General features: G+C 63.9%; 1 protein-coding gene across 4 annotated transcripts; it reads left to right on the top strand.

Moving 5' to 3' along the window:
- Positions 1-5,475: 5,475 nt before the first annotated feature.
- Positions 5,476-19,081, top strand: LOC143170737 (transducin-like enhancer protein 1). Of its 4 annotated transcripts, none has more exons than XM_076359267.1 (21): positions 5,476-5,519; positions 6,023-6,146; positions 6,816-6,964; positions 7,667-7,730; positions 8,226-8,270; positions 11,688-11,750; positions 11,964-12,038; positions 12,646-12,841; positions 13,306-13,322; positions 13,719-13,823; positions 13,975-14,019; positions 14,301-14,456; positions 14,783-14,912; positions 15,018-15,202; positions 15,277-15,353; positions 15,657-15,906; positions 17,091-17,338; positions 17,589-17,736; positions 17,824-17,974; positions 18,370-18,446; positions 18,700-19,081. In XM_076359267.1, exons 2-21 carry the CDS (start codon positions 6,123-6,125, stop codon positions 18,805-18,807), a joined length of 2,313 nt encoding a protein of 770 aa, XP_076215382.1. In that variant the 5' UTR covers positions 5,476-5,519; positions 6,023-6,122; the 3' UTR covers positions 18,808-19,081. The 4 variants fall into 4 exon arrangements, with proteins under 4 accessions (XP_076215382.1, XP_076215384.1, XP_076215383.1 ...); XM_076359269.1 differs by having other exon boundaries at positions 18,743-19,081; XM_076359268.1 differs by having other exon boundaries at positions 11,964-12,005.

Genomic DNA, 19,081 nt, shown 5'->3' on the forward strand with positions numbered 1-19,081 from the left:
CCTTGCCAGGAAGGATGTTACTCATCCCCTAAACATCCTCTTCCCTGGCCGGCAGCCATGGGAGGAGGCTGCCACCAGATGAGCCTGCAGCTGGGGGGCCACGAGGTGGCTCCTGCTCAGGGACACACTGGGAGGGGGACCGATGTCTGCGGGTGGAGCAGGTCGCACCTTTGGGTGAGGATGTTTGCAGCTCCCTGCCCGAGTGCAGCCTGCGAAGAAGTGGCACAGGGGGAGGCTGCCACATTGCATGGGCCTCTTCTCAGTGCGGCGAGGGCAAAGCTGATGTGTCCGGGCCAGGACCCCCAGGCCGTGGCTCCTGTAGGTGGCAGTGCTGCCTAGCATGGCCTTCGGGGGCTGCGGGGGCCCAGAGCGGTTGCGAGTGAGGGGCTGGTGTCTGGGCTGGGCTCCCTGAGCAGCCCATGCCCCTGGCACCAGCCCTTGTGTTCCCCTGGGGAGCACCGGCCAGCTGGGAGCAGGTACCGTCCCACCCCACTGCCGGGCAGCAAGTGCCCCGTCCCGCCCCACGCTCATGTGCTGGGTCAGAGGTGCCAGACTGGGCTCTGCAGAGAGGAGGCGGCTGGAAACACCGGGGCGCAGCGGCCGTGGCCGGGCAGGCGCTGGGGTGCCGCAGCCGTGCTCAGCGCCGGGGCGCGGCGGCCGGCGGCAGAGGGCAGCAAGAGCCCGGCGGAGCCGCGGCGCCGCTGGAGCGGGGCCGCCCCGGCAGCCCCAGCCCTTCCGCAGCCCCGGCCGGCGCCCCCGGAGCCGCCGGTGCCCGCGGAGCCGGCTTCTCTCCCGGGCGCGCCGCTGGCGCAGCCCCGGCGCGGGGCCGGGGAGGCCCGGGGCTGTCGGGCTCCTGGAGGGCACGGCCGGAGGAGCCCCCAGACCCCGGCAGCACCGCAAGGCCGCCGCCCCGGCCCCGGTGTCCCCCGCGCCCTCCCCGCGCTGCCCGGCCCGGCCCTGCTGGGACCTTGCGCGGAGCCCGGGTGCTCCCTCCCGCTTCTCCTCTCTCCTCTGATCCCATCAGTGCCGCCCCGCCCTACACCCTTTAATCGACGATTCCTATGAAATGTGCCAGGTGCCACAGACTCCTTTGATCTCACTGAGTAAGGGAAGGAGGGGGCTAGAGAAGAAATTAAATAGCAAAAGGAGGAAACGAGGAGGGGAAAGCCCTCCCACGGGAGGTTGGTAAATGATGCCTCTTTCTCATTAGAGCAGCCAGGCAAGAGCCTGTCCCAAGCCGGTGCCCCATCCTGCTGGAGTGTGCAGGGTCATCCTGCTTTTGGGTCTGGCACAGGGATTGGAGCTGGCTGGGGACACCCCTCGGCAGAGCAAGCGGCTGGGGCAGCAGGCACCGCCGGGAGCCCTCCCTGCCGTGTAACCCCGGCCCCGCTAGAGTTGCTCTGGCATGGAGATGCTGGCAGCCGAGCCTGGAGAAGCAGCCAGAGGGTACGAGCAGCAGTTTGTTTTCCACCGCTTGCCAGGAGTCATGCGGAGATGTGGTGCTGCCAGGGACGTGCTCTCTGGAAGCGCAGGGCTGCCGAGCGCCAGCCCTGCTGTGGGATGGCTGGCCTTTCCCCACCCGCCCTGGCTCTTGCTCAGGGGAAGGCCTGACCCGCACGACAGCAGATGAAGTGGGTATTCCTGGGGTCCTTTTCTTTCCCGCTCCTGCTATGATGTTCCCACCAAACTGAAGCTGCACTGCGAGGCCACCGGGGGCTGCAGGTCCCTCTCCATTATGGCAGGGATCCCCTGCTGCCAGCATGTCTCTGCCTCTCGGAGCTGCTGCGTGAGATCTGGCTGCTGGACAAGAAATGACCCACATGGCACGAGCAGGTCTGGCCCTGCCAAGCCTGCGCCTCTCCTCTGCCTGCTCTGCCTCCGCCCAGGATAGACAGTGTGGGCAGCCGGCAGCAATGGATGGTGCTCAGAGCCCTGGCACCTGGGCCCGGGACAGGATAAAGGGGCTGCCGCCGCCCGGCTGGGAGCAGGCGAGGACAAGAGAGACCTCAGCAGCAGGGCAGGGGGATCTGCCAGCAGCTTCGTTGCCTTCCTTATCAGTGCTACAATGGTGTTTGCCCAGCTTTGCCGCCATCATGCCCTCGCGTTGGGGAACGGTGCAGCCAGGAGGGAGCCCAGTTCCCCCTGTGACAGCCCAGCGCCGCCTCAAGCACATTGTCCTCCCCTGGCATGCAGGGGCATGAGCCTGTCCCCAGTCGCACACCCCAGCGTGCCTGAGGGCTCCCTGAGCATGGCACAGTGTGCAGGGTCTGCTGCAGCCAGGGGAGAGGGACTCGAGGGGGCTGCAAGAAGGGGCCACCTGAGAGTGAGGGCACCAGGGTCCTGCCAGGGGCTGCTCATTGGGGTCTTTGTTCTCTTCTGTTCCTTTGGCCTCTCTCACCCAGCCAGCCCCTCACACCCGTCTCAGCCCCCTCAGCCCCATGGGGTGATGCTGCAAAGTGACAGGGCGGAGGGGACGAGGTTCCCAGGCTGGGGAGGGGGCTTAGGGGCGGAGATGGCGCGTCAGTCCAGCTCTCAACTGCTTTTTGTTATTTTAATATTTTTCCCTTTTTACACTCTTGCTGCCTTAACATGACCTTGGCCAAATTATTTCCCCTCCCTTTGAGATTTATGGCCCTCTTCCAGAAATGATCTATTCCGTCTACGAAAATAGACATTGTGCTGTTATTACATTTTAAAATATAATAAGGGCTGGGAGACCGCTCTTCTTCCCTCTCCCTCCCCAGCCCCAGCCACCCTCCCTCCACAGAGCACAAACCCCACAGGTCGCTGGTGCGGGGCCAAGAGCGGGTGCAGCAAGGGCAGGGGCATCCTCAGCCCTTTCCAGCTCCGGGCGGTGGGGGGGTCTCCCTCCCTGGCTCCCCTTGGCAGAGCTGGGGTAATGGGAGATCTCCCATCTGAAACTGCAGAGCTGCTCTCAGAAAATGCTGGGACTGCCAGAGGACAGACGGGGTGAAACAGGCTGGGCTTCCCACAGGGGGGACTGGGAGTGGTCCCTGGCTCTGTAAAGCCAACAGGACCTGGCTCATGGCTGGAAAACCCTGCTCACAGCCCGAGGGGACAGTGTAGCCCATTGCTCCCAGGACTCCTGAGCCCTCCGGGCATGTGCAGGGTGGCCTTTGCGCAGTCATGCTCTATTTCAGTGGTTTTGTTGAAGTTATTATTATTGTTCTTTTCTACCAGGGCCTGGAGGCGAGTTGTCGTCCCCGAGGATGGGCTCTTGTTCCCCTGCTGTGTACCCCACCAGTGCTGTCCCGCAGTGCGTTAGGAACCGGTGTGAGCGGCTGTGCGCTCTGGTGCAATGGTGATGGGGAGCAGAGGCCAAGGCAAGTGCAAACCCATCTCCCCAGCTCCATCTCAGCTGGAGGGAGTCTGGGATCACGGGGGTGTCCTGGAGATGCAAAATGGCTGCAAAATAAACCAAACATGAAAATCAGATCAAACTTGCACATTTTGGTTGTTGCTTTTCCTCCCCATCACCCTGTGTGTTTCCTGACTTGTGCATGTGTGTGTTTATGCGTGCGGCTGTGTCTCTGTGTATACATTTTGGGATAATTTGCTTTCTGTTGGATTTTTCCCCTCCTGTTGTAAATACAGAGCCTTGTGCTGTCCCTGCTCTAGGCAATCTGCAGATGTGAGCCCTTAAACGTGGTCACCCTTGGGTGCAGGAAGACTGTGCAGATGCCACGCTCAGGTAATTTAAGGGGTGCATTTAACAGCAAATTTTAACTCTGCAGGAGGGAGTCTCCCTTCTGGATGTCCAGACCTGATGCCTCCCTGGACAAACACCATCTGGGCAAAGGAAAAGGGGCTGAGGAAGTGTCTGGGTTTGCTTTGCTTTCTGCTCAGAGGAGTCACTTTGATCATCCTGGAAAGCCTGTGTCTGTGCACTCTGGTGTGAGGATGGGTCTGTCCCATGGGCCGATGGTGTCGCTGCCTTCCCGAATGGTGATGGGACCAAGAGGACGGAGCTGTGGTGGGGACCAAAGGGGCTGGGCCTGTTCGTGGATTAAGGTTAAACAGGAGGAGAGGCTGACCCCTCACAGCTGCTGCTCTTCAAATGTTTTATTTCCTGCTCTGTGTAAGCCCGGATTGACCTGCAGGCAGCAGAAAATGTCGAACAACAAACGATCTCCCTGAAAGGAGAAAAACACCAGAAAACCCACGAGAAAAACCTAGTGGGTTGTATGGACCCCAGCCTGCTGGCTGGAAACACGGGGGGCTCTGGGGAGGAGGGTGGGCAGCACTGGGCGGGGGCACTGGGGCTGGTGTAGGGCTTGCAATCTGGGGGTCCTGTTCCCCACCTCAAGTATCCACCCATGCTTGAGTTTTCCCAAGGGCAACAGGCCTCCCAGAGCAGCATCCCGTGGGGCTGCTGGGGTTGGGGAAAGCTGCCTCGCAGGGTGGGTGATGGCAGGGAGCTGGGGGCCGGGATGCTGGCAGACCCACATCTGGGCCAGGCAGACGCCAGACCCCTTTGCTGGCGGGGGGTGGGGTGGGGTGGGAGGGTGCGTGGGAGTCCATAACGGGGAGCGGGAAGGGGGCTCTTGGGGCTGTGGGAGAGGGCCGGACCCAGGAGCCCTTCCCAGGCCAGCGCCCGATGCTGTCGGGGGAGAAGGGGTGCTGCCGCTCCCCGCCATCACATGACGCAGGGCATTCTCGGTGAACCGAGACCTGCAGCCCCAGAGGAGGATTTCGGGTTTCGTTTCGTTTCTTTTATTTTCTTGATTAAAAAAAAGAAAAAGGGGGGGGGGGGGGCAACGACTTCTTGTGTTTAGTGTTTATTAGAAAAAAGCCCACAACCCAGAGCGCTGCCTGATCGGGAAGGGGTGGTGGCAGGGCGGGTGGCGCAGGGTCTTCGGTGCAAACCTCACGGCTCCGTTTTGCGGGCGAAGCTGCGGTGCCGGGGGGTGTCCCCGCCGCGGGGCTGGGAAGGGGCCGTGCCCCGCTGTCCGGGGGCCCGCGCACCGGCAGCAGGGCCGGGCCCGCGGGCGGCGGCCTGGGGGCAGCCCCCGCCGCGGCGGCCCTCCCGGTGTCCCCCCCGTGCCCGCCCGCCGCCCGGCACCGCACGGGTTAATCGCCGCTCCCCGCCCGCGCCGCCTCTTCTTTGGCTGCTCGGCCTCCCCAGATTGACACCTTCCGCGGTGGCCGGCCCGGCTGGCCAATGGGAAGGCAGCTCCGCGCGCCCCACGTGGGGGCGGGCCGCTCCCGCGGCGCTCCCATTGGCTGGCGGCCGGGGCGATTGCCCGCACGGGCCAGGCCCCACGTGGAGCTGGCGCTGGCGCTCGTTCATTGATCGCGCTCCGCAGAGCGGCTGCCGCGGCGGGCGGGGCGGGGGCGCCGGGCCCGGCCGGGCGGGGAGGGGGCGCCGGCCCGGTGTGGTGCCGTGCCGTGCGGCTCGGCTCGGCTCGGCTCGGCCCGGTGCGGTGCGGCTCGGCTCGGCCCGGCCCGGCCCGCCGCAGGGGTGCGCGCCCGGGTCCGGGTCCGGGGCCAGCAGCGCGGTGAGTCCCGTCCCGCGCCGGTCCGGTTCGGTCTCCGCCGCGCCGGTCCGGGCCCGCTCCGGGACTCCCGCCGGGCGGGGTCCGGCTCCGCTCGGGGCTGGGGCGGCGGCGAGGCCGGTCCCTCCCCGCGGCCGTACCTGCTGCGGGCGGCGGCAGGGCCATTGTCTGCGCGGCGCGGGGGGGCGCGGGCCTGGGCCGTGCCCGCGGCGGGGCTGGGGGCGGTGGAGCCCGCGCTGGGGTCGGGCAGCCGGCGGGCGGTCCTGCGACGGGCGGGTCCCTCAGTGCCGAGAAGGAGCCCCGGGGCCTCCCGGTCCCCGTGGGGATGCGGAGTGGCTGGGCCGGGGCGCGCGGTGCGGGGGTCCCGGGTCTTGGCGGCCGCGGAGGAGCTGCGGGCGGGGCCGGTGCCCCGGGGCTTTGCCCTGCTCTGCTGTGGCTCCCGCAGGGCCCCGCGCCCCGGCCGGCAGCGGGCAGCGCCGTGTGGTGACTCCCCATCTCTCTCCCAGGGCCTGATCCGGAGCTGGGAAGCGTCCCCAGGTCCCAGTCCTGAGCCTGCATCAGGGCCCGGAGCGGCGAGAGGGATCCTGGGCCTGTCTGGTACCAAAGATGTTCCCGCAAAACCGGCCCCCGGTGAGCCCGCGGCTCAGCCTCGTCCCTTCCGGGCCATGGGCGAGCACGTGGTGCTGCAGCAGCCATGCTGGCCTGGCCCTTGGCAGGGCCTGCACCCCCAAACCGAGCTCTCCGCCTGCCTCGCCCTGTGGGGGGCGGGAGGTTTCAGCGTTGGCCTGGAAAGTTGTGCCGGTGGTGTGTAATGTGCTCAGGAGTTGTGGCTCTTCCCAAACTGATGCTGAGCCCCAGAACTGGGGGGATTTGGTTTTAAGACACACTGGAAGCTGGATCGCAGTCAGGGCGTGACCATGGGACCAGTGATGAGCGGGCGGGAAGCTCTGCCGCGTGGCATGTGGGCGAGGGTGGACCCCCGCTGCCGGGGCTGGGCGGGAGGGCTGTGGGGGTTGCACATTCTGCCCATGCAGGCTGCACGCTCTGTGCCACCCGTGGTTGTTAATCCTCCTCTTCTGGCTCAGTGGCTGAACCGATGCTGAAAAGGTGGAGAACAATTGCTCTCGGTGCCTGGCTGTAACCAGTTTCCTCTGCAGTAATTCTTTCTGCTGCCTCCTCCATGTGCTGCTCTCCCAGACATGCCTGCAGCCTCTTCCCCGGGTGTGGGAAACCCCTGGGGGACGCGCGAGCCTTGCTGGGCCAGCAGCAGTGACCCCGGGGGTCCCCTCCTCTGCCTAGGCCCATCTCCAGGCACCCTCCGCTGCCTCGGGAGCCGCTGTCGCTGCCAGTGCCATCCCCAGCACCCCCCAGTCCCTCAAGCTGACTTACCCAGAAACTTTGGACCGCATCAAGGAGGAATTCCAGTTCCTGCAGAACCAATACCACAGGTGAGAAGCTACCAGAGCTCACATGCCAGCAAGGCGCTGGGCACTTAACTGGCAATGGCAAGAGGCGGGCTCCCTCTCGGCACTGGGCATCGGTGCGGGCTGGTGGGAAGCGCCGTCCCATGCTGCTGCGGGCACTGGTCCATCTGGAGGACGGCTGTGCCAAGCACCACCTTGGTAGCTTGAAATGACACCATTGGAGGAGGAAACTCGCCCTCCTCCTGCCAAAAGACCCGGGATGAGGGTGCTGGCTTCCAGGGTCCGGCTTCTGGGCTGAGCTGGAGCCCGTCACTTAGTAGACCTGGAGTCCCTGTGATCCCCCCCTGCTGCTGGCCAGGATCACCTCCCCTTACCAGCATGGTGCTGGGCAGAGCAAGGTTTGAAATGCAGCTTGGCTTTGCAGCTCGATCCATTTGGGAAGCAGATGCTGGGGAGGGGGTTAAAACTCCGTGCAGATTGCTCCCTGACGCCTGGATCCCTTTACTGTCCATCTTCTCTTTATCAGCCCCTTTCCCGCCCTCTTTCAGGTGGTTTTCTTGGCTTGTGCTGGGAGACTGGATTGAATCTGAGAGCAGGAGGCTGAAGCACGTGGTGCGCTGGGAGGGCTTGTGCTCTGTCCAGCCCGGGAGATCTTGTCTGTGGGGGGAGCAGAGGGTCTCTCCCTCTCTCTTCCTCCCTCTCTCTTTCTTCTCTTTATTTTTACAGCTTGAAGTTAGAATGTGAAAAGCTGGCAACAGAAAAAACAGAAATCCAGCGTCATTATGTCATGGTTAGTGAGCTTCACCTGAAAGGAGGAGGGCAGTGGGGGGTGTCTCCTCTGAACCATCAAAGGACTCACAGCCCTGGGATGCTTTGGCTTCCCTTGTGTTTGGGTTGTGTGGCCAGGCCCTGAGATCTGGCTCCTGTGGCTGTTATTGTCTGTTTTTCCCCCGAAACGAGCCGTGGTGTTTGAGCAGGGCTTGCTGCTGCAGCTCGCGGTGGTGGGGTGGTGGCGAAGCTGCTCCCATGCGGGTTGTCTCCTCTCCAGTGGGCAGCGAGTGGAAGCCCCGGGAGGACTGTGTCCGTTCTGTGGGCTGTGGCTGCATGTAGGAGAGACCTCTGCTCCCAGGCGAGGAGCTGGGGACTGTGTTCTCCTCCTGGCCTGGCCACAGCTCAGACGTTTGTGGCTGGGCTGACCCTGCACACCAGTGCCGGAGAGGACTTTCTGGTTGCGACTCCCCCTGGGCTCCCCAGCCATGCTGATGCTGCCTTCTCTCCCTTGCAGTACTACGAGATGTCCTATGGCCTGAACATTGAGATGCACAAACAGGTGAGTCTGGGTGGGACAGGAGCGTTGTCCTGGGTCCCCTGTACCTGGTCCCCTGTCCCCACCTCACCATCTGGGCCCTTCGGGGTCATCCCTTCCAACGGAAAGCGTGGGAGGTTGCTCCCTGCCGTAGTCCAGGGAAGGCTGTGCTTGTGGGGGACATGCTCCCTTCTCTGTGCTTTGGGAGCTCTGCCCTGCTCTGCGTCACAGCCTTGGCCTGTCTTCTCAGCTCTCTGCACACGCGTGTGTGCTCTGGCGTGAGCTGCTGTTTGCTCGCTGGGTTCAGGGAGCGTGTTCCCAGCTGGGTCGCGATGAGCTTGTTGCAGTGGGGAGAGAGCAGCGGTGGAGGACTTGTGCTTGCACGGCTGCTCATGCCAGGTGTGAGCGGCCGCTTGGGGACCCTCATGGAGGAGACTGGCTCCCGTGGGGCAAGGGGTGCTGCAGTGTCACGGCAGGGTGATGGGCAGGGTGACAAGCTCTGGCTCGCTGCCTTTGCAACTGTCCAGTGCCAGCTGGCCCTGGGGGCAGCTTGCCTGGAGGCTAGGGCCGAGAAGCATCCTGAGGTGGGGAGGAGGGGGCTGAGGCATGGGTGCAGGGTGAGGTCCCCAAGGGCTTGGGGCTGCACATCCCCCTTCACTGCTTCCCCATCCCTCCCTCCCTCCCTCCCTTCCTCCCTTCCTCCTGCTGCACCGCACTCCGGGTCACCAGCTGCTCTGAGACAGAAGGTTTCTTCTCATCTATTTTTAAAGAGGCTGTGGAGGAGCCTGGTGAGGCGTGCTGCAGCCGCTGCCTCCTTCCTTCCCGCCCCGCCACCGCCTCCGCCAACTGTTGCACGGGAGCCAGCTCAGGCGGGTGGTGTGGGGGTGCTGGCCCCCTGCACAGGGCAGGCTGATGGCCACTCTTGCCGGCTTCGCGCCCGCTGGGTGGGTGTTTCTGCCGCTCTTGTCATTTCTCATGGCATGCCCTGTTCTGTTCATGTGCCGCCATCCCCACCGTGCAAAGCCAGCCGAGAAGGAAGCATGAAGCCGCCCTTGTGAGGGGCAGTGCCGAGGGTCTGCCCAGCCTGGTGCCCCCTCCCCAGAGGGCTGTGTGCTCCTCTCATCTGGCTGCTGGTTCTCCCCCGGCCCTCGCAGGCTTGTGTTTTCTGCCGGTCCCAGGTGCCGCTGGCTGCCCGCCAGCGAGCTGTCTGCACTTTTAACAAGGGCCCGTAAGTCTGCTCTGACAGCCAGCGGCCATTGTGTGAAAAATGGGAACCGCCTGCGCAGGAGCCGCAGGTTATCATCGCCGCGGGGAGATCAGGTCGCCGTCTCTCCTCCCCTTCCCCCAAATCTGGCGCTGCTCATGGACACGGGCAGGGGTCCTGAGCACTCTCAGCTGCCCCAGGACCTCCGAGGAAGTGCTTGCCCCATTGCCACTGGCAAAGGCAGGGTAGTGCTTTGGTGCAGTGCTGCCTCTGTCCCCGCTGTGCCCAGCCCAGCATCCCCCAGAGGCTCCCTGGGCGCCTGGCTCCCACGGTGCTGGCGTCGGCAGCGCTGGCACCAGCAAGGACCGAGGCGCGGGGTGGTTTTGCCCTGGGTTTGTTTGGAGGGAAATGGGGCTGGGGGCTGGAGGGCTGGCTGTGGTGGTGCAGCAGCTCTCCAGGCAGCCACAGGCTCGGCAGGGGAGGCTCAAGACAGGAACGACCAGGAGACATTAATTTTTTATTGTTGTTTTGTTTTTGGCATGGAAGGGGCCTGTAGCTTTTTATAAAACCACCTCCCCGAATCTGCCTGGCTTTGGACTTGCTCACCGCGAGCCAGAGGGGAGGTAACGGTGCTGGTGGCTGGGGGGGCTGCAAACAGCATGATCATTTTTCATGCTGAGAGCGTTAAAGTGCCAGTAAATTGCACATTAACGAGTGCGAGTGAATTGGAGGCAGCTCTCCCCAAGGAGCTGCTGCCCATCAGTGCATTAGGGAAGAGAATCCATCACTGCTGGCCCCGGGAGACAGCTAAATCCTTCCCAGAACTGCTGGCTGCCAAATCTCCTTGCTCCCCCCGCTTTCTTTCTTTTCTTTCTCTTTTTTCCTCCCTCGGAAGGGGAAGCGAGGGCGGGTGCTGAATTGTTTCTGCTCTCTCTGGGTCTGGCAAAAACAGGTCGGTGGCTGCTCCAGAGGGCGGCATGGAGTGTCCCTGGGTCTGTGTCCCCACACCAGCCAGGCAGCGCTGTGGCCCCTCACCCTGGCACTGCGGTGCCTGTGCCAGCCGGGCACGGGAGACGTGGCCAAGGTCCCAGTGGGGAGATCTGGGGGTCAGCTCTGTGCCTGGATGTTGAGGCCCTTCACCCTCTAGTCTCCTCCTGGGGCTGACAAGAGGGTCTATGTTTGACCCCCTCCTCTCAGCCCTGTGCTGGCTCTGTAACGCTTTTATCCTCCCCACCAGGGTGAGCAAGGAGCTCCTCGGAGCTTGGGACAGCACCTTACCTGGAGCCCCCGTGCCTGGGGCATCCCCCGCCTGTCCAGGAGCGGAGGGGAGGGGAGAGCTGCTGATCTCTGCCCCATCTCCACTGCTGAGGTGGGGTGGGGTCCCCAGCTCTGCACAATAAGGAGCAGCGTGGGCATCTCCGCTGTTGCCTCGAGCCATGTCTGCTCTCCCGGCTGTCACCCACTGGTGCTTGGGGCAGGGGCCTGACCCTGCCGCCCCTGGGGATTCTCCCCAGGGATGTGTCTGTGGGTCCGGGGATGGCTTAATGTCTGTGCTCGTCCCCCAGCCCGGGACATGCAGTGTGGGGCCGGCGGGGGCCCTGCCCCGGCTGTGGGGTGCGATGGGAGTGCGGCATGGCACGGCATGCCACCACTCTCCCTCCCCGTGCTGCTCCTGCGCTCGGTGCTCCTGATTGCCTGTGGCACTCAAGTGTTGCAGAAAAACAGCAGCTGTAAGGAGAGCACCTCTCCAGGGCTTCCTGCGGGCCGGGAGAGCGGCAATTAGAGGTCGTGTTGCCGGCAGGAGGCTGCACTGAGGGCAGAGGGGAGCCTGCCAGGGCCAGGGCCCTGACCTGCGGGGCTGGGGGCTTGCTTGGGGGTGGCCCTTGGCGGCATGGGCCATGGGGCTCCATGTCCCTGGCAGGGAGGAGGCGGAAGCCATCCCAGGGCTCTCAGGGTGGGGGTGGAAGATGCTGGGCTCATGTTTTTGGAGGGGGTAGCATTAGGAAGGAGAGCTTTCCTGGTCCCCCCCGGGGTGTTTCTGCTCCTTGGTGCTGAGCGGCAGCTCTTGGGGTCAAGCACCAACACCCTGTGGCTGCTTGGGTGGCGATGGGGAGGGGGCATCTGCCTGCCTGGGGAGCGCCCTTGGTGGGAGGGGTCTCCTGTGGCGTCAGGGCCACTTGGTGTGGGGGCAGCTCTGCCCCTTGCCCTGATGGGCGCTGCCTTTTTTCTGCTGCCAGACGGAGATCGCGAAGCGGCTCAACGTGATCTGTGCCCAGCTCATCCCGTTCCTGTCTCAGGAGGTGGGTGAACCCTTGGGCCCCGACTGGGCATGCAGGGCCCCTTCAGGGTACAGGGAGCATCCCTGCTCAGGGACCCAGGCCCTGTGCTTTGGGCCGGGCTGGGTGGGCTGGCTTTGCCCCATCCCCTGAAGAAACAAGACTGCCGCAGCCCTGCTCGCTGCAGGAGTCGGCAGGGGCATTGCCCGGTGTTGATGCGCTCTTCTCTCCCCTCAGCACCAGCAGCAGGTGGTCCAGGCTGTGGAGCGTGCGAAGCAGGTGACTATGACCGACCTGAACGCGGTGATCGGGGTACGTCAACCCTCTGCCCACGCCTTCCCGCCACCACCCCCTGGCCAGGGGTGCTGGGCTCCCACAGGCGATGGCGCCTCCTGGGCTGGAGACCCATCCTGCCCTGAGCACAAGGGGGTCAGCTGCAGTCCCCTGTCCCCATTGCCTTCTCCTACCCGTGGCTGAGTCGGGGGGGGAAGAGCGGGGCAGGCCAGGCTGGTTTGGGGGGCTGCCAGCAGTACTCGGGGTGGAGGAGATGCTGCTGTGGGGGTGATGGCTGGTGCGTGTCGCTGTGTCCTGATGCCCTGTGGCCTGGGTGGAGGGGGGGGTCACCACCGTCCCCACACCTTGGTTATTCCCTCAAGGCCGCAGTGGTACGGTGGTATGGGTATGGGTACGGTCCCCCATCTGTCCCAGTAGCTCCTGTCACAGGGTGGGAGGAGGCGGTGGGAGGGACGTGGTGGCCCCTGCAGCTTGGCTGGGGGCACCCTGGGAGTGTGCCCTGCCCCTCCTCACATAGCTCCCCATCCCCTGGCTGACCCAGGCCTGCCGGTGGGGAGGAGCAGCCTCTTCCGACTATGCCCGGTGGCTGCCCTGACACACTCTGCTCTCTCCTGCTCCTCTCCAGCACCAGCTCCAGACTCAGCACCTCTCACACCACGCTCCCCCCATCCCGCTGACCCCCCACCCCTCTGGGATGCAGCCCACCAGCCTCGCAGGCATCGGCAGTGCCTCGGGGCTGCTGGCGCTCTCGGGGGCACTGGGGGCCCAGGCCCAGCTCCTTGCCAAAGATGATCGAGGAGTCCATGACACCGAGTCCAGGGGTGAGCGTGGGGGGACAGGAGCCAGGGGAGGCCTGGTGTGACCCTCCTGGCAGCAGGCAAATCTGGGAATGGGTGGTGCTGGGCCCCAGGGCTGCCTCCGCTCCCCGTGCCCTTCCCGCTTGGGCGCTTCCCTGGGGTGGGGGCCACGGCTAGGTAGGGGGTGGTTTGTCCGTGCCTCGGGGCTCTCGACCAGGCTGGCGGAGCGGGGGGCCTGCTGGCTGGGGGGGGTTGGGTGGGGAATGTCCCCCACCAAGCAGTACCTCCTGGGAGGGCAGTGGGGTGGACTGGGGGGGGAAGATGGTCATCCCTGGTGGGGGTGCAGGACCACCCTGCTGCTGTAGTGCTGGCCCAGCCCTGCCATGAGCACCCCGGCACCTGCGGGAGGAGTGGGGGGCTCTTGGCGGTGGTACAGCATGTCCCTCCTTCCCTCCTTCTCCTGCTGCTCTGCGTTGCCACGATGACAGAGCGAGACCCCGGCCCCGTAAGTGCCTTTTCCTTCTCTTGCACCATTTCCCTTCAGCTGCGCAGGCTCCGGCCGGGACCCCAGGAGCAGGCGGCCACGTGGGGGACAGGTCCTCGGGTCCTGCTCCCCGGCTGAGGCCCTGCTGCTGGCACAGCCATGTGGGTGAGAGCGGGTGGGTGCTCTCCCCATGGGGACCCCTTCCCCATGTCACATGGGCAAACCATGCCATCCCCCCGAGCAGCGTCCCCCTCCTCACTCCTTTGGCAGGAGCTGAAGCCCAATCTGGTGGCACAGGGTGCTGCACTGGGGCCCTCTGTGCCCTGGGAGCCGGCCGCAGCCCTGCATTGGTGCTGCCTGTTCTGGGAGTCGGGCACAGCAGCTTGCAGCCCCTAACGCTGCATCTCCCTGCCCCAGAGCTCCCTGGCACTGCCCAATGGGGAGCGGGCACGAGCCATCTCCGAGTACCTGAGCAGCAGCAAGAAGAGGAAGGTGGAGGAGAAGGACTTTGTTACGGACTACGTGAGCCTTGGGAAGGGGGGCTGGGGGACTTGGGGCATCCCTGTCCCCTCTTGTGGGGCAATGAGCAGAGCTGCCCACACCTCTGGCACTTCCTAGGCTGGAGTGAGGGCAGCCTCAGCCCCTTTAGCTCCAACCATCTTTTGCGTTTCAGGGCAGCGATGCGGACAAAAGTGAAGACAACTTGGTGGTGGATGAGGTCAGTGTGCCAGGGGCTGGGAGTGGGCTGTGGTCAGCGTGCACTGCACGTCCCTCTGCCTGAGTGGGGGGCTAACAGACTGTTACAGGCAGAGGCAAGCAGCACGGGGAGGTGGCAGTGAGACCCCTGAGTCATGCTTACCGGCCCTTGCTGATGGTAGCAATGAGCCCCTGGATCCAGGCTCCCAGCCTGGCCCTCACTTGAGCCACCAGCTCACCATGGCCTGGGATGTCCCCACACTCCTGCCTGCTCTGCTGCCTGCTGATTTCCCTCCCCCCCAGGACCCCTCTTCCCCGCACAGCGTCCACTCCTACTCGTCCCGGGAGAACGGTGTGGAGAAGGTCCCACTGGGGAGGAAAGAGGCCGTACCACTCAGCCCGACCTCCATGGCCTCCTCAAGCAGCACGTCCCCGTCTCGGAGCAAGGATGCGCCCACGGTAAGTGCGCTGTGTGGGGCAGCCGGGGTGCTTTACTCGGGGGTTGTGCTCGTGTCCCCGCTGCCCAGGCTCAGCTGGCAGAGCTGCTGGACATGGGTCCACCTGCCTCCAAACCCACAGGGTGAAGGCAGTGCTGGGGGGACAGGGAGGGCTCCTGCTCCATTAGATCCCCTCTCGTGTCCCATCCCGCAGACCCTGCAGCACTGGCTGGGCTGGACTGCCATCAGGGGTGAGGAACAGGGACCAGCTCGCTGCAGGGGACCTGAGGAGACCCCCCAGCAGGGCGGGAGTGCAGCTGTCAGATCTCCCCCCTCTGTTCCTGGCAGGTGGAGAAGGCAGGGACGCCCAGTCTGAAGTCCAGCACCCCCACTTCCCAGGGTGATGCCGCGGCCCCAGGCTCCAGTGGTGCCCAGCAGTTTCGCCCCGCTGCCGCCAAGGCCCCCGTGGACCTGCTGGGTGAGCTTGGCCCTGCTGGGGCCCAGGCGGGCAGCTCTGGTCCCGCCAGCACCCGTGAGGACGGACCCTGGGCCCCGTCCCTTCATGCCGCCTCTCCCCTGGCAGCCCTGGGCCTGAGGAACCCACTGGGAGTGCAGAGCCCCTACTCAGCTGCCTTCGGCATGGCCCACCCCGCTGTTAATGGGGACATGGCCGGGACCGGCGCCTATGCCAGCCTCCACCTCATGTCCCCACAGCTCAACGGGGCTGCGGCTGCTGTGGGAGCCAGCAGCTACGGGCGCTCTCCCCTGGTGCGTGAGCCTCTTCCCTGTGGGGCCCTGGGGGCCGCTGGGCGCGAGCTGCTCTCACCCACTGTCCCCTCCAGGTGGGCTACGACCCGCACCCCCACATGCGCGTCCCAGGGCTGGCAGCTGGCATGCAAGTGGGGACTTCGGGGAAACCGTAAGTGGGGCTGCACTGGGGGCTGTGCTGGGGACAGGGGACCAGGTGTCCTGCAGGGCTTAAGCTGGGAGGCGCAGGCGGGCCAGGGCCAGCAGGGATGAGGAGCACAGCCTTGGCGGGGGGCACCCGTTCTGAGCAGCAGCAGGCTGTCGTGTGCCTGGCCAAGCTTCACCGGGTGCCACTCTGCTCACGGCTCTGACTCCAAACCATGCTGCCTGTGTTGGGCATGCTGGGTCTGACGTGGTGCCGGCCGCGCTCCGTGCGGGATCCTCGGATGGTTCTTACTGATCTGTCCTCTTCCAGCGCTTACTCCTTCCATGTCAGCGCTGACGGGCAGATGCAGCCAGTGCCTTTCCCACCCGATGCCCTCATTGGCTCCGGCATCCCCCGCCATGCACGGCAGCTCCACACCCTGACCCATGGTGAGGTGGTCTGCGCTGTCACCATCAGCAACTCCACACGACACGTCTACACCGGGGGCAAGGGCTGTGTGAAGGTGTGGGATGTGGGGCAGCCAGGCACCAAGACAGCCGTGGCTCAGCTGGACTGCTTGGTAAGGAGGGGTGCGCCGCCGCCCTGGCACAGCTTGTTTCCCTGTTGGCCTGCACTGTGCCACCACGCTGTGGTGAAGAGGGGGTCTGGGGTCACCGTCGGGGACCTCAGGGGTGCAGGGGGCATTTGAAAGCAACGATGTGCACGGAGGAGAGTCTCTGTGTGCATTTCTAAGTGGGGGTGGTGTGGGGCTGCTGGGGAGGGATGGTGGCTCCATGCTGCCAGTGTGCTCCCTGAGCGTCCCAAGCTGTTGGGGGGACTTTTACACACCTCCACCCCTTGGCACTGCTTCATCTGACAGCACCTGCCCTAAGACAAGCCTTTGCCAGTGTCAACCCCCAGCCAGATACTTCGTACGAGCCAGAATCACATGGGCTGAAGCATCACTCGGATTCAGCTCTGTCCTTGTTTCTGCTTTTGCTTGTGTGAGTCTGGCTGGAGGGAGAACTCCTATTTCTTTTAAAAATAAATGAAATGGACTGTCAGACCACAGCAACTCACCAGAGCCAAGCTGGAGGCACAGCTATCACCTGAGAGTATTTTTAACCTGTGTTCTTTGAGGGTTTTTTTTAAATGGGCTGCTGGAATCAGAGTCCCTGTGCCTGCTTTGAAGAGCCCAAACCCAAGTCCTCTCCTCGACTTGCTGGCCTTGGGGCCTGGGCAGCCTGACAAATCTTATTCCTGGATGGTGCTGACCTTGAAGATACAGATGCATAAACAAGGAAATGACTGAGTCATGATAATTTCAAGCTGCATCAGAAATTCAGGAGCGGGGGAAAATGGTGTTTTTTAGTGTGCGGAGCCATGGGCTGTTGCAGCCTTGTTGGAGCTGCCTCCCCAGCTGCCCCTCGTCTCTTCCAGGACTGGCCATGTCTGTTGGGCAGCTGCTGGCAGGGACACTGTGGGGTGAGGGTGTCCCCAGAGCTGTTCACAGCGCAGTAACAAACTGCGGGGATCCTGTGGGGGCCAGCCAGGGTGGCTGCTCTGGGCATGGGATGGGGTGGGCTGCACAGCTGTCCCTGCCCCAGCCCTGCTGCCCCAGGAGGGTGGCTGTGGGTCTGCCCTACTGCTGCTGCTCCTGCCCTCGGGACCTGCTGCTGGCCCTGGAGTGACCAGGCAGTCTGGGATGGGTGCAGAAGGGCTGGAGGGGAAGGGTTTAACAAGGTCCTCCCTCCTGCACCTCAGAACCGTGACAACTATATCCGCTCCTGCAAGCTGCTCCCCGATGGCCGGAGCCTGATCGTGGGGGGGGAGGCCAGCACCCTCTCCATCTGGGACCTGGCGGCCCCCACACCCCGCATCAAGGCTGAGCTCACCTCCTCTGCCCCCGCTTGCTACGCCCTGGCCATCAGCCCTGACGCCAAAGTCTGCTTCTCCTGCTGCAGTGACGGCAACATCGTGGTGTGGGACCTGCAGAACCAGACCCTGGTCAGGTGAGCCCAGGGCAGGGGGGGTGTGGGCAGGGGCTGCTCGGGGCTCCGCAGGCTAGGAACCACTCGGTCCCCTCCAGGGCATCCCCACCCCTTCCTACGGTCTAACCCTGGCCATGGGACAGTCCTTGTCCTTGCAGCAGGGATCTCCTACTCCTCACTGCTGGGTTCTGGCCTGGCCCATGCTCTGCGCTGCAGGCACTGGCAGCCCTGATGGCCGTGCCCTCGCCCTCTCCGTCCCCCTCTTTCCCAGGCAGTTTCAAGGCCACACAGATGGTGCCAGCTGCATCGACATCTCTAATGATGGCACTAAGCTGTGGACAGGAGGGCTGGACAACACAGTGCGGTGCTGGGACCTGCGGGAGGGGCGTCAGCTGCAGCAGCATGACTTCAGCTCTCAGGTAGGGGCTGGGGCTGGCTTGGGAGCACCATGGGGCCCACCCACCAGGACCTGCCGTGCCGCTGCCTAACCCTGTCTCTCCCCCCAGATCTTCTCCCTGGGGTACTGCCCGACGGGAGAGTGGCTGGCAGTGGGCATGGAGAGCAGCAACGTGGAGATCCTGCACGTGACCAAACCAGACAAGTACCAGCTGCACCTCCATGAGAGCTGCGTCCTCTCCCTCAAATTCGCCTCCTGCGGTAGGCTCACCTGTCCTGGTCCCCTGGCTCTGGAGGCTCTTGGATGCAGTCTCCTCTCCTGGCCTTGTGTCCTAGGGCTTGTTGCGCTGGAGGCAAGCGCTGGCTCCGGTAGCCAGCCCTGTCCTGTGTGGATGCTAGTGCTAACTCTCAGAGAAGGGGCATCCATCCCTCCTGGAGCAACACCCGTGGCTGCACTTTCAGCTCTGTTGTCCCAGGACTCCCCTCTGTGTTCCTTAAAACAGCCCTTTGATTAACAAGTGGCAGAGATGTGGCTTTCCAGTCCCCACCTTGTATTACACAACCTGGGCATGATTTGCTGCAGGAATCCAGTGGGTGGGTCTGGTTTGGTGACAGGATGGTCTTTGTCCCTTCTGTCCCTCCTGTCCCTCCTACAGGGAAGTGGTTCGTGAGCACCGGGAAGGACAACCTGCTGAATGCCTGGCGGACGCCATACGGAGCCAGCATCTTCCAGGTGTGGGGTGTGCACAGCTGTTGGGATCAGGATTGGGGGGGGATGTTCCTCTGGGTGAGGTTGCCCAGAGCTGGGACTGCCCAGTACAACCCAGCTGTAAATGTATCTTAGCAATAATAAGTAAGTCCCATAAACAAACTCATCGCTGCAGCCTCCCTGGGCACAACTCAGGGCCCCAAGTCCCAAGGGGTGGGACTGGGACCTTGCTCTGGGGCTGCTTCTTGCATTTACCTCCCTGTCCTCCTCTCTCCAGTCAAAGGAAACCTCCTCCGTCCTCAGCTGTGATGTCTCCACAGATGACCAGTTCATCGTGACTGGCTCAGGGGACAAGAAAGCTACAGTTTATGAGGTCATTTACTGAACACGAGAGAGGTGCCAACTGCGGGGAGGGCCCACGCCATGTGGACAGGCAGACGTCCATGTGGACAGACGGCTGGACTCTACTTGCCCTGCTGCTGACTTCCCAAAGAACATGCAGCCTGTGGCTGGGGCATCCGAGCTAGAGGAGAGCAGTGAGGTGTGGAGGTGGCCCTGGGACCACGGCCAGGCGTCACACTGGGCTGGGAGGTGGCGGCTGCTGCTCACAGTGAATTTCCTGGGGACTTTCTCCTTGTTTTGTTCTTTATTTGTTGGTT

This window comes from Aptenodytes patagonicus, chromosome 25, assembly GCF_965638725.1.
Source record: "Aptenodytes patagonicus chromosome 25, bAptPat1.pri.cur, whole genome shotgun sequence".
In the NCBI taxonomy this organism is placed as follows: Eukaryota; Metazoa; Chordata; class Aves; order Sphenisciformes; family Spheniscidae; genus Aptenodytes; species Aptenodytes patagonicus.